At 52.7% G+C, this 14,126-nt stretch overlaps 4 protein-coding genes across 4 annotated transcripts; all 4 read left to right on the top strand.

Moving 5' to 3' along the window:
• Positions 1-3: 3 nt before the first annotated feature.
• Positions 4-1,986, top strand: SMAC4_05249 (uncharacterized protein). Its single transcript, XM_003347001.2, has 3 exons — positions 4-302; positions 362-880; positions 1,020-1,986. Exons 1-3 carry the CDS (start codon positions 288-290, stop codon positions 1,122-1,124), a joined length of 639 nt encoding a protein of 212 aa, XP_003347049.1. The 5' UTR covers positions 4-287; the 3' UTR covers positions 1,125-1,986.
• A 1,878-nt stretch (positions 1,987-3,864) lies between these two features.
• SMAC4_05248 (uncharacterized protein) lies at positions 3,865-4,608 on the top strand (the record flags this gene model as incomplete). Its single annotated transcript, XM_003347000.2, has 1 exon — positions 3,865-4,608. One exon carries the CDS (start codon positions 3,865-3,867, stop codon positions 4,606-4,608), a length of 744 nt encoding a protein of 247 aa, XP_003347048.2.
• An 886-nt stretch (positions 4,609-5,494) lies between these two features.
• On the top strand, positions 5,495-9,010 carry SMAC4_05247 (uncharacterized protein). The gene is made up of 3 exons (XM_003346999.2): positions 5,495-7,283; positions 7,339-7,833; positions 7,888-9,010. The coding sequence occupies exons 1-3, from the start codon at positions 5,564-5,566 to the stop codon at positions 8,493-8,495; spliced, it is 2,823 nt and encodes a 940-aa protein (XP_003347047.1). The 5' UTR covers positions 5,495-5,563; the 3' UTR covers positions 8,496-9,010.
• A 1,969-nt stretch (positions 9,011-10,979) lies between these two features.
• SMAC4_05246 (uncharacterized protein) lies at positions 10,980-13,844 on the top strand. The gene is made up of 3 exons (XM_066090251.1): positions 10,980-12,145; positions 12,200-12,640; positions 12,720-13,844. Exons 1-3 carry the CDS (start codon positions 11,578-11,580, stop codon positions 13,517-13,519), a joined length of 1,809 nt encoding a protein of 602 aa, XP_065945486.1. The 5' UTR covers positions 10,980-11,577; the 3' UTR covers positions 13,520-13,844.
• The last annotated feature ends 282 nt before the right edge of the window (positions 13,845-14,126 follow it).

Raw genomic sequence — 14,126 nt, 5'->3', positions numbered from 1 at the left:
AATTTTAGCGGTATAACGTGGCAGAATCCTTGGTGTGCCAAGACCCTTGACAGCTGTCGGCCAGGGGTAACGGCATGGGTACCTTGCTAGCCGCTGTTGCTGTTCGTTCGTTCGTTCGTTGCTTCTGTGAGCTCTCACCGAACGAGCAAGGGAGGCTCGGGCTCTCACAGCTCATCGATAGCTTATTGAATATCTTTCGCATTTTTGAAATAACAACCTCTTGAAGTTGCGCGAACCAAACCCTTCAATCAGAACACCTAATCCTCAAACTCACAGATCAATTCACAATGTCCGACCCAACAGTCAGTCCCCCCACCTGCGCTCTTCCTCCTCAGGCACAGTCACTAACATCCACCCGTAGTCACCCTCGCCCTCCGCCCACCTCGAAGAGACTCTAGGCCGCCTCTCCAAAAAGCCAGGAGTGAAAGGTGCCATGGTCCTCGACCGCGCTTCGGGAGCCATCCTCAAAACCAGTGGTCAAATCTCTTCAATCCGGAAAGCCAAGCCTCAACCACAGCAACCAGAGCAGTCAGAACCGGTCACGGACCAGCAAGGCCCATTGTCACCTTCCTTCCCTCCTGGAGCCACTACCGACACGACCACTACCGATGCAGGAGCGGCTCCCGGTACGGCGGTGACTACGACGGGGGAGGAGGCAGTTGCTGCGCAACCAACGATGGTGTCTTCGGGGACGGGCATGGATGGTGATGTACCTGGAGCTGGAGCAGGTGCTAGCGCAGCTGCAGCGGGGGCAAGGAGTGCAAGCACCAGCGGAAGCAATGCAGTGAGCGCCTACGATCAAAACGTGGTAGAGCTCGCGGCAATGGTGTGGAGTTTTGTGTCGAATGCGGGCGAGTTCGTGCAGGAATTGGATGGGGAGGTGAGTTCTCGCAGGTTCTCTTTTCCCCTTTCCCTTACCCAATCTCTACCCAAGATTCTGAACTCTAGATGGAACCTGGGACCCAAAAGGATTGGCTCAGGTTTGCGAGAAAAGCTTAAACTGACAACAACCTGTACAGGACGAGTTGAAGCTCCTACGACTACGAACGAAAAAGCAGGAACTAGTAATCGTGCCCGATGCGAAATACCTGCTTGTCGTCTTTCACGATACTCCCCCGGCATGATGAGTTAGTCCTCCCAGTCACTGTTACAAGGGGCGCAGTGCAAGACCGTAAGAGGGAAATTTGACATTGTCCTTCGGCGAAATGTTGGTGATGATAATTTTAGTGGTGGTGATAGCGGTGGTAATGGTGCTCGGGTCACGCCAAGACCGGGACGATTTGGGAACAAGTTCATTAATCCGATACTTCAAACCTTTGAGGCGTACCGAAGGACCCTTACAAGCTCTCATAACGCACGTCGCGACGCACGCACGGCACGGTCGGCCGACGATTTCCCGATCGAGAACAAGACATGGGACATGGGACACGGGACAGACACACACAAGGCAGATGTTACGGCTCCCATCCGCACTTTTTGATGGGATTGCGTGCGGCACGGGGTGCTTCGATATCGACATGAGTTGGTTGGTCGCATGGCGCACGGCGCATGAATGGCATAGGGCATAAGGCATAAGGCTCTGGCAGATATCCGTTTCGTGTCGCAGAGGATTGCGTTTCATTGGGTGTTTTTGATGACAGAGGAAGAAAAGTAGCTGGATGGATGGTTGGATGATGAATGACAATTGGGCAAATGGCAGTTGGGTTCTGAATTACTGCGACGACTGACTGGTTTAAACATGATTTGATACCCTTCATTCAGCCCTTCACCTTCTCTTCTCCGTCGGACAAGATGATATCGTGCTTCAAAGGGCGGTTGTCGCTGATAAAGTTAGTTGAGTTGCACACACATAACGAAACGACTGGCGGGCAGCGGCTGCCACTCAGTCGCAGTTTGATGGTCATTTTAGCGCAACAATTTAGACGCCGGACGCCCGCTTAATTGTACCCATTCACAATCTTGCCATTCGTTTTTTTTTCCCCGACATTTTCCAATCGGACACACAAGATATAATTATCAAATCGTCCACGACAAGCGCGGCAAATGCCGTGATCAATTGGTAGTCTATTGTAACAGTATGAGATGGTTGGTCCGGTCTTGTAGTGGCACCTTGTGTTTCAGAATGATCATGGTTCGCCCGCCTGGTAGCTTTCGACGAACAATGGAGGGTTTGTTACTCGACCAAATCACCACTTTCGGAGTATCATGAATACCTGCCCGACTGCCGCAACCGTCAGCTGAAGCATAAAAAGAGGAGGTCCTTGTCAGCCTGCGAAATTGCGGCGTCGATTGTGTTTTATTGCTATGACTGCATTTGCGCAACAGGACATCGTTCTGGCCGTTAGAGAGTGAGCGTGGTTGTAAGGCAATCCCCTGCCGCTTTTGAATGTTGACGGTTGCTGGACGGTTGTGGACAAAAGTCCCCTGGGTCTCGCTTGGGATCTCCGACGACGATGTCCCCTTGGCGGAATATACGACCATGGAAACTTCCCTCCCAATGCTCTTCAGGACTGGCATTGATGAATCGCAGTCCAAAACCGGTATTTGAGGTTGGATCCAGGAAGTCCAGGGGAGCTTCTTTGGTTTGTGAATGCTTCAACGTGGATCCCAGCGTGGATTTGTAGGGGGGAAACTTCCCGTCGGTCCGCCCACTGTTTTAGGGCCGGTTCCCCCATACCCTCCCCATGCCATGCCCCTATTGTCACTGCGTGCGTGCGTTCCCTCCGGGCAGATCCAAGCGGACGTAATACCAATTCTTCCAAAGTCCAACCATGGCCGATTCAATGAAGCAATTAGGAAGAAAAAAAGTTCACCTGTAGCACACGGTGATTTCTTCCAGGACTGGGAGCAAGATTACAGGCTGCGAACTCCATGGATTCGAAACAAACCAGTCGGGCACATCCCTATGTATTTTGGCCTGTGACTGGCTGTGGGTTGTTGTTGATGGACTGCTTTGGCTGGCGCAGCGTTTCCCTCCGGCTCTCGAGGTTTCTTACCCAAGCACAGGTAGATGAGGGCAAAGTTGTGAGGCTTCCGGGGTGATGGACTGGTGGCAGGCTGGCAGCCTCTTCTTATCATGGCCAGTCCTTGTCAAGTTGTTCACGATGGAAATAGCAGTCCCTATTATTTCTCATGTCATTGGCTTTGGTTGGGGGTTGGTTGTCAGTCCGGTTTTCCCATTCATCCATCCCTCCACCACTCCAGACCAGAATTAGAAGAAGCTCTGACGGGAACCGGGCAAAGACTGATGACTGCCGTTGTCGCCGCCATAATATAACGGACGTACCTGGGATATCCTGAGACAACCATGAAGCCTGTGCCGGAGTTTATGTGTCCTCCTCCTCCTCACTCCTCAGCATAGCTCCTATTCAAGCCGCGGTCTCCATCCTCACAATATTAGTCCGTTAGACCAGCTCACTAGGACCAACGGATCATCGACGGCCTAGTCCATCTTTTTCCCTTTTTATACTCTTTAGGTTCCTCTCATCACAGCCTTCTTTTTTTTTTTCCTGTGCTGTCTCTGCATGTTTCAACTGATCAGCGAAACCCACCAAGCAATTCGAACGAATAGTGTTGAGGCCTTAGCCCCCAAGTTCTCTGAAGCCGACGTCGAGTTCTTGGCAAGCTTCACACAGCAAATCCGGCCCCGGCAAGTTTAAGTCTATCGCCGTATCGCATCCCGGTGGACACCAAACACAACGAACCCGCTGGAGCATAAGTGCCGTGGGCCTCTATTAACAGGTGGACGCCGCTGCTCTCCCGGTTCGGTTCGCTTTTTTCTTCGTTCAATGAGAGCGCCGCGGCCGCAGATCGAGGCGGCGCATATCATTCCGCCAGCGCGCCATCTCCCACAAAGAAGAAAAGATGCCGTCTTTGTCGATGTTGAGGAGGACGCCCCGGAGGCGGAACTCGGAATTCGCCAAGCCGGCAGACGCCACCGTTGTCACCGTTGCCGAAGATGTCTTTGGGGGAACAGGGGATGTTGCTGTTGCTGAAGGATTGGGTAATAATGGAAGGGGCCGATTTGGAGGGCTTGGCTTGGGGTTGACCTTCAACAACACCAACAGCAACGAAAGTTCACGACGAAACTCGATTGGCGGAAATGGACGGGAGAGTGCTCAGACGACGACAAATGAGAAGAAGAAGGAGCGGCGCGGGTCGAGAAGAGACCTGTTTCTGCAAGACATCCGTAATCGATTAACCGGGAAGCTGCCACCCACCACCAACTCCTCCAACAACGCCTCGTCTCCTTCCTCAGGCACATCGACCCCTCACCAACACCAGGCAAGTCCCAAAGCTGCTCCGCGGGGAAGAGCTGCATCGCAGCCTCCAATCCCAATCTCTCAAAGGCGGCGGGAATTTATGAGCGACCGGGAAGGGGGAACACGAGGAGGGGAACAGAGAGGAGATCAAAGAGGGGAAACAACGTCAAGACAAGGCATGGGAACCATTCGAGAAGCTGTAAGTAGAAACCACTTCCTTCCCCTCATTATACATACCTACCTACTCTTTATCCTTTCCCCCTTCTTTTTTTTCATTCAGACAAGTACGGATTCTTATTCATACCTTATTTTCTCTTTCTTAGTTGTGCTGCATCCAAGTAGGTGATTTCCATCCTCATCCCATTGCATCGGACTTCCATCATCATGTCGTCTGTTCATGCATGTCGGCCATTAGACCTGATGCAGAGGCAAAAGTGCATTTTGAAGCTTCAGACCGTTTACATTGAATATCCCAACTCACACGATTGAACCTCGAGACTGCGATGGGTCATGATGTTTCTTCATCATATGGATGGAGGAAATCAATGAGCAATGAACCAAGAAGCACAAGAGGTCTCACAATTGTATACGCGGTACACAGACCGTTCATTTATGTCGTGTTGCTGTTGGTGAAGACGGGCAAGTGTCGTCATCTCCTCTTTCCCCTCCCCAGGTTTCCCCAGCTTTCTCCAAAATGAGGCCCATGCGAGAGGATTTACATACAGCGAAGCCGCACTCCAGAGAACCCGTTGAGTGGTCCGGGTTGGTCCAAGACTGCCCGCGTGATCCTCTCTAACGTCCCTCTGCACCACTCTCATTGTGGCACTATACGTCTGCATTTACAGGGGGCCAATCGTACGACGGGAGCACTTACACGATGCATACAACACGCGGAGACATGCTCGACCCAAACACGACGGGCATCTTGTCTGTCGTTTCTCGTTTCATGCCCAACCTCCTGCTCCTCCCAGAGACACACATCTCCGCCCTGCTTTAGTTGATGTTGAAAGACATTGTGGTTTTCTAAACTACTTGAGACTAAACAACGGCTTGGCTGACCACTTCTGTTACTATCAACTTAGACGACTCCTCCTCCACCAACACTCCGATCACCAACTACTTCAACAGCAGTTCGATCACCAGTCTCAGAGATCCATACACCCAGATCACCATCGGCGCACACGCCGTCATCATCACGCTCTCCTATAAATGCTAACAAACCGCTCCCATCGCCGCCTCCACCTGGCAGTGAATTGAGGCGGGACCGTCCAACAAGACCGGTACTAAAACTTGCCCGCATCATGGCTACCCTATCCGATTCTGAGATAGAGAAGCTCTTCTCGGGAGCTCCTCAGTACTTTGACCGATCCGAAGGCCATTATACTGGCGCTCCGCATCCGTCAGTCGCGTTCCCTTGGGACGAGGAGCTCGAAATCCGGGATCTGACCGACCACACCCAGATCGAAGACCGCGCTTGGACCTGCGTCTCAGCATGGCCGCATATCACCCGTGATATCCAGCCTGATAGGTCCACGGCCCAACGAGCTTCGGAGAGAAAGCGCCGTGCGCATTTCTATCCCCGCTGTCGCGAGCGGCCCAGCATGCTGAGCATGGGCGGGCTTGAGAAGGGAAGCATGGGTTTCCAAGCCGCTTTGGAACTCAACGTTGCCGATGCGCTAAAGGAGGATCAATGGGGCTTCGAGAGCCTCGCATCCAGGCCTCACGCCATCGTTGACGCACGGCAAAGAATGCTGACCTCTAAGGATGGCCTTCGCCATGTGGACGAAACTTTGATTTTCGAACAGCTGATCAAAAACGGCAAGCGCTACAGTGAGCAGCACCCGCGCGAGCGTCGGCTCTCGAGCGAGCTATACAATGAGTTGTTCCTCCAGATGCTTCACCCTCCGACAAAGGTGCTTGATCATAGAGATCCATATAGCCTTTCGGTGCAAATTGCTGCTTTGGTCAAGGTCCTCGCTGCTCCCAACATCTGGATCGACTTCTCACTCGTCGAGTGGAGAATCCGGCTTGGGCAGTTGCTCTGGGGCATCCCTGACGAGGGCCAGGCCGATGATGACGCATCAATCAAACCCGGCGAGGTCAGCGACGTTACGGAGGAGAGATATTGGCTTCTCCTCCAAATCTTACTCGCTTGTGAGCTTCTTGTACGGCTCGACGCCATTACGGAGGGCGACGAACTTGGCATCGAGAGCATCAACCCTGCTGAGATCCACAAGTTCGAAAAAGACGCCAACACAACCGTTAAATGGTCGTTGCACCTGGCCCGGGCATGGTTGGAGAACATTGAAATAGTCAAGACAGACCCGCCCAGTCCAGAGCAGGAAAAGCCAATAGGCTGGTTGGCAACTCTGACGAAGCGCATGTCCATTGCCCGCGACCATGGCACTCATAACCACAAGGACCATCATGGTCCGGTATATGCCATTAAGGGTAGGCATGTCGAGCGCCAGGTCTATGGACTGAAGCATTTTGCGACCAGGTTGCGCTGGCCCGACATCGACTTCTATGCTTCCAAAATTTCCGAAAACTGCCGAGCAGTCACTGAAGGAACCCAGTTCAACACTCCGCTTGCGAGTCCCTTGAGCAGAGCAGAGAGCCATCGCTCCTCCTACTTTACTGGCCATGATCTGCACAGACCAGCAGCTCCAAAGCGCGAGCCTTCGAGGCGCAGGATGATATCGGCAGCATTGCGCTCGGCGGGTTGGTTGTCAAAGAGCTATGTGTCTGGTCTGATGCTACCTGGTGATGGTATTTGTCATTTCCTGATGGCTACACTGTTGGAGAATGACCCAGAGGCTATGGCGAGGCTTGGAACCATGGCCAACCTCTGCGGCGGTTTCGTGTATTCGGGCAAGAGTTTCTGGAGCACGTCTTGCATTGTCGGCCGGGTTCTTGCGGCGGGTAAGGGTTCTGCTGAGTGCATGGGCTGGATCTCTAGCGATATCACTCCCCAGGGATTTGGTGGCGGCTGGGTGAATATCGACGTCGAGGAACCTGCAGGTGAGTGATGGCCTTCTTGACCGATTAGTGATTGCACAACTGACAACTATTACAGAGGACGCCCTTGGGATCAATAAGAAGGCCCGCATCTGGGCTAAGCTCGCAGTTGAGAGAGACTCAAACGTCTTGGGAGACGCGGACCCCTCGTCAGTCCTGCCAGCCGACTTTATCATCCCATTTGAGAACGTGTATCGCCACAAGACGCCACCCACCCTCCTGATTGAGCTGGATGCTTTGAAACTACAGGCACCAATCAATTCGAACCATACCACTCCAGCTGAAGACAACGCGGCTACCCCCTTTTCGGAGCTTAGTCGCCCGGCGCAGATCCAAACATATCCTGCTGAGGTGTCTTTTACCGTCATGGATATGGACACCTACGAGACCAAGCAACATACCTATTCTTTGGCAAAGGATGTCAACTTCGTGACCTCTCACCCATGTGTCCCCTCTTCACATGTCAAGATTCTCAGGTCACCATCCAGCCCTACCATTCAGCAAGTGGACTTATCCGGGCGTGGCGGCGCCGGTAAGACCGTAAGCGTTGTCGGTATGTCAATTCCTTCGCACTCCGATCTTTTGACCGTCACTGACACAATCACAGGCCACCCCCTCCATAAATCTTATACATACACTGCTCTGCATCTGTCAGAGTTAATGGCAAAGCAAGACTTCTCCCTCGAGGCGTTACTAGACGACTGCTCGTCCGCCGCCCACCGACCCAGTCTCACGCCCACTTCCGCCAAGAGCGCAGCCAAATTCCTGGTGATTGACTGCATCACCGGTTTCCAGTCATTGCCCCAGGAACACGAAATACCCCTATCGCCAGTCGTTAGCAGACACGGGAGCTATTCATTCCCTACACCTCGGAGGAGCAGCACCACCGACAGTTTTAATAGTACAAATGGTAATGATCACACTCCCGTCTCTCCCATCACCTCGTCGACAAACGAGTGCGCTAGTCCGACGACGCTCGAGGGTGTCAAGGAAGAGGGAGCAACGGGAGGGGGGAACATGGAGAGTGCCTCAAGAAAGATGCACTCGGAGACGCGAAGGCGCCAGTTTGGTTCGGATATGGAGATACTCGTCAGAGCGTTTTGCGCGGAGAAGGGCTGGAATGCCGTGATTAGTCGAAGACGGAGAGGATGTTTGGCTTGTGCGATTCGGGAGGCGGGGGCGTTAGGGTGGAAGGTTGTTATTAGGGTTGATTAAACTTGGGTATCACCTAATGATGGACGGGAGTATGGGGACATTCTCACTGTCAGGGACACACGTGGATATGATCCTAGAAGGGGCTTAGGTCCTTGGTCGGAGTACGCAGCTGATGGAGCAAGGAGCTGATCGAGCGTCCGAGGACAAACAACACCACACCGAACGGGAGTTATGAAAGAAAGAAAACAAAGAGTCCTCGTAGCAGAGCTAGGTACTCTGCTAGGGATGTTGTACTACACACTGAAGGGAAGCTCGAACGAGATCTAGGAGACGATAGTTATGGCACGGCATGGTGTATCGGCATTTAAGTAAGTATAATTAAAACATGTTTGAACAATTTCAAATTCCCTCCAGTCTTCGAAGCACTTCATTACTATAACGCCATGACTTCAACTTGGAATACATACCTGCCTGCCACTGTGGGTAGGAGGTTATCTCAGTGCTCAGACCTCCCCTTTTTTGGGCGGGTGTAAAATACTTTACCGGGCTGGGCCGCCCAAGATGGGTGTAATTTTCATTGTTTCCAAAGTTTCGGTGTATTTGTGGTATTGGCTGAGATTGTGGTCAGAATTACCACCCAAACGAAAATTTCCGTAACGCCCAGTAATGAGGTCTGAGTGCTGAGATCAGTAGGAAAGCGTATTCTAGAAAACCTACCTAAGGTAAACTCTTGCATGATCTGCCTTCTATTCTATCCTACACCTACCTCTATGCTGCTCTAGAACTGTAATCTAATCTTGCGCCTTCCAATGTCGGTTCCTACTCAAGGTAGATGTGCCAGCGGATGAATGCCTTTCCTTGATGAAAGAATGCCTCCTTTCTCCTTATGTGGTCACTCACTCCAGTCGGGAATAGTCCAAGAAGACCGACCGGGGTGCGTGTTGTCAACTACCCCGGTATCATGGATCTCAGGCGATATTCTATGGGAATGGGTGTTATAGTCTCTTCTTGCGAGTATCCTTTTCTCCTTTTCTCCTTATTCTCTTGTAAAGTCTATCGTCCTATTATTAAGCTTAAATCTATCGTCCTATTGTCGAGCTGTTGTAGCCTGTAGTCTAGTGTCTTGCAATACCTGCCTGTTCTTGTTCCCAATGACGAACGAATGTCTTATGGTTTCCTTATTTCCATCTGGCCCCGGGAATAATGGTTGAGGCTTGAGGCTGGAGATTTGAGGGGTATATAGTCCGACGAAATGTGTGTGAAGTATAGACGAGAGATAGGTAGGTAGGTAGGTATTCGTCCTGTCCGCGCGGTGTGGTCGTTTGTTCACGCTTGTTCGCCTGTTCGCCTGTTCGTATCGTCCTGGTTTGTTCTTCTTGTGCTTTGGATTGTTCGCTCTCGCGATCGCGTTTTCGGACCACCATCGAGTTACGTTGAGGTTGATTCTCTCCCATGTCCTGCTTGTTGAGCATGTTGTTAGCTGGCGTCGCATGTCTTGAGGGTGTTTCTTGGTATTTTCTTTGCTTACCTGGGGATAGTCTTTCGTCCAAGTCTCGTTAGCTGGCTGGCTCTCTTCTCCTTCGAATAACGTCTGTATCTGCCTGGGCTACCTAGTGTAGCGTCTCGAGATCTCGTCTCTTGCGCCATTATTTGCCTGTTGTGAAGCTTTCGTTCCCTTGCCTGACCGCGGTTCGGATAGAGTATAGATGGGGTCGCGTTGTCGAAGCTAGAGTGGCAGAGGTTTCAAGCCATGGCGAGGGAAAAGAGGCAGGCGAGACACTCAGATAAAATGAAGCTACAAGCATACCAGTTCTGGAGGAACTTCCATATTCTGGATCAATAAAGCTTTATTGTGACATCTGTGAATAGTCGAAGGGTTCCCTGCCTTCCTTTGGATAATATCAAGGAGTGTTTGACTGCCGTGCCGGCCTGGATCTGTGCCTTGATCCGGTCCCCCCAACGGCCACCAAGACAGACACCATTGAATGGCTATTCTGCGGGCAGCAGAAAAAACAATAGCCCATCCAAGCTGGATACCGCCTTTGTCCCGTCCTCTGGTAGCAGGACGCGCTTGGAACCTGTTGGAAGATGGTCCGAACGCGAAAGAATCATCCCGCTACGGCGTGCCGTGCTCGTGGTCAGATCAAGTGGCAGTGTGGCTGACAACACCAGGTACCTGGAGGACGGGAGGCATTTGAAAAGTGGTACGCTGCAACTGGTGGCCGACGTAATGGGATTCCGACAACGAAAAGGAGTAAGAAAACAGAGGGCGCAAAGCAGGAAATCTAGGTAGATCAGCCCTCTAGGTGCTCGACAGAATATCCAAGAGACACTCCGTAGGTCAAGATTGTGATCATGAAGAAGACGCCAGGTTCGCAAAGAGTCTCCATTGTCGGTGAACCAAAGGGCCGGTACCTTTCTCGTTCGATACCCGCGTACCAAAGATCTCCCCCGGGCCGTCACTTTGATCCACGCCACACGCAGCCCCATCGTCTTGTCCCTTATCGTGACCAAAACAGTCTCAAACTTGCTATACCAGCGGCGGGCAGTTGCTACCCGTCATCTTTCTGCCAGTGACGCTTTGTTTCTCGTCCCTAAAAGTGCGTGCACCGCCTGCCAGGCAGGGGCTCATCCAGTCATACCTTCCCTCTCATATTTTCCCTCCATCGTAGCTGCCTCTGCCCCGCCACCCTTCCCGCCGCCGCTCCTTCCTCTCTTGCCAATTTCAGTTTGCCTTACCTTATTTACGCAACAAGTACCCCTCCTCTTTGGCACACAAAGCTTGGGTGGCTTGTGCTTTTCTCAGATATAAAAGTTCAAAATATTTTTACCCTTCCTCCTCCCACAACTTCTTCCTCTCACATCCTCACCCACTGGCAGAACTCTTCAATAGGTCGACGTGTTGCTCTCCGAACCCTTCCAGCGCTGCAAAGAGTATGTATCTTGTCGTCTTCCCATCCTCATCGATATCATCCTCATTGCGGATGCGCCCTGCCTCCACGGTCGCGTCACCCCGCCATCTCTCACTTCCACATGAGCGCATGGGATCACTTGATTCCATCACAGACCTCACTCCACCATCGCTCATCGTTCACCTGATCATCAAGCTAACCTATCCATCGCCTACAGCCACTCCCGCGTCATGGCCGACAACAACTGGGGCGCTGCCCCCGCTGCCACCAAGGTAGAGGCCGGTGCCTGGGGCACTTCTGATCTCCGGTCGGCTCTCCCGGAGACCAACGGCCACAACGGCGCTGACCATCATTCCGTCAACGGCGAGAAAGGCGCCCCCGCTCCCATCGAGCAGGTCCAACCTCCCAAGCTTGAGGGTTGGGTCGAGGCAACTCCGTATCACTACGACGAGTTCGCCAACCGTGAGACCGAGTGGGATGGTCAAGCCCCCATTTACGAGTGGGATGGCGAGGAGGGCGACATTGGCCCCGAGTTCCCCGAGTTGGAGGTCCAACTCTTTGGTCCTGTTGAAGAGCGCGGCCGCAGGGGCATCGACTTCTCTGCCATTGCTGAGCTTGAGCTTGTCCAGGAGGGCCCTACTCGCGTCGAGCCCATCGACAACTTTAGGGATGCCGGCCTGCACCCGGCTATGCTCCGCAATGTCGAGCTTGCGGGCTACGATGTGCCGACTCCGATCCAGCGGTACTGCATTCCCTCGATCAGCCAGGGACATGATGTCATCGCAATTGCCCAGACTGGTGAGTTAATCTTCAGGCGCCCTCCTCATAACCTTGACACTGACATATCTTCAGGCTCTGGCAAGACGGCTGCATATCTGATCCCGATCATCAACAAGCTGATGGGCAAGGCAAAGAAGCTGGCGGCTCCTCGTCCCAACCCGGCCACCTACCAGCCTGGCATTGACCAGCCCTGCCGAGCTGAGCCTCTGGTTGTCATCGTCGTTCCCAGCCGTGAGCTGGCTGTGCAGATCTTCAATGAGGCCAGGAAGTTTTGCTATCGATCCATGCTGCGCCCTTGCGTCCTTTACGGCGGCGGCTCGATGAGGGATCAGCTAGATCAACTTTCAAAAGGGTGCGACGTCCTTGTCGCCTCTCCCGGTCGTTTGATCGACTTCATGGATCGCCCGGAGGTCCTGTCTTTGCGCCGTGTCCGCTACATGGTGATTGATGAGGCAGACGAGATGCTTGATGACGATTGGAAGGACGAATTCGATCAGATCCTTTCTGGTGGTGGTAAGTTAACCCAGCACAACATCCTCCCGCTTTCCCAAACACATGATGAGCTCGGGCTAATACTTTGTGACCTCTACAGACCAGGAAGAGGGCAACATCAAGTACATGCTCTTCTCCGCCACTTTCCCCAAGTCCGCTCGCGACCTCGCCAGGACTCATCTTGCGGACAACCATGTGCGTCTCCGCGTTGGACGTGCCGGCAGCACCCACTCAAACATCAAGCAGGATGTCATCTGGGTGGAGCCCTACTTGAAGAAGCAGGCTTGCCTGGACCTTCTTAACACGGTGCCTCCCGGCCGCACCATCATTTTCGTCAACAGCAAGCGCGCTGCTGATGAGCTGGATGACTTCCTTTTCAACAAGGGAGTTCCTTGCGTCAGTATGCACGGTGAGAGAACCCAGAGGGAGCGTGAGGCTGCCATGCGCGCCTTCCGCGCCGGAAGATCTCCTGTGCTGATCACTACCGCCGTCACTGCTCGCGGCATCGATGTGCGCAACGTTTTGCACGTCATTAACTTCGACCTGCCCTCCGCCATGTATGGTGGTATTGAGGAGTACACCCACCGGATTGGTCGTACTGGTCGTATCGGCCACAGAGGTCTTGCCACCTCGTTCTATACCGAGCGTGACGAGGATCTCGCCTCTGTTCTTACTAGGACTCTTCTCGAGACCGGTCAGGAGGTCCCCGATTTCCTCCAGTCCTACATTCCCGAGGACACTGAACACCTTCATTTCGAGGCCGATTCCGACTTCGAGGAGGAGGGTGCCGGCGGTGATGATGCCGGCGAGGATGAAGCTGATGATGGTTGGGGCGCTGCTGACGGTGATGGCGGCGACAATGTCGACGACAATGCTGGCGGCGATGGCTGGGGTGCTTAACCAACGCCGGCAATACCTCTGTGTCTGCTACCAATGACTGGTAAACGCAGCACAGGACACAGCACAAACTGACGGAAGCGCTTGAGGTTTTTGTTTCCGGGGTTGGGATATGTCAGGTATTTCTCCGACCATCAGCAGGTTTGACGGGTCTTTTTCAATGGCATCTAGGTTGTAAATGGAGGCTTTATTGGAAGGGTACCGTTGGACCATGGTGATATCGTGCAAGGTCATGGGATATATGGGCGGAGGCATTGGATCTCCATTGGTATCAAGGTGCTTGGAGTTCTGGGAGTTAGTCTATGATAGTTGATAGTGAAGACCTTGAAGATTTATTCTTTGTGCCTGGACTTGACCGTGATTGTGGTGTCCTGATGTGTGTTGATCTGATTCGTGCCGGCTTGATAAGTTGATTGCAGAAGTATTGAGTGTCGTGCTATGAGACCTGAGTTGGAGCATTAATGGGAACAGGTGTAAAGCCGCCTGGTAGATAAGCAGTGTTTCATTCATGGACGATTTTATAGAGGTAAGTGAACCTGGAGACCTACCCACCTCTATCATGCTTCCCCTATCAGATAGTTAACGTAGGTAGTCACCACCTCATCCCCTT

This window comes from Sordaria macrospora, chromosome 1, assembly GCF_033870435.1.
Source record: "Sordaria macrospora chromosome 1, complete sequence".
NCBI classification, from domain to species: Eukaryota; Fungi; Ascomycota; class Sordariomycetes; order Sordariales; family Sordariaceae; genus Sordaria; species Sordaria macrospora.
The sequence above is the reverse complement of the archived record's forward strand: the minus strand, read 5'-3'. Positions and strand labels throughout refer to the sequence as shown.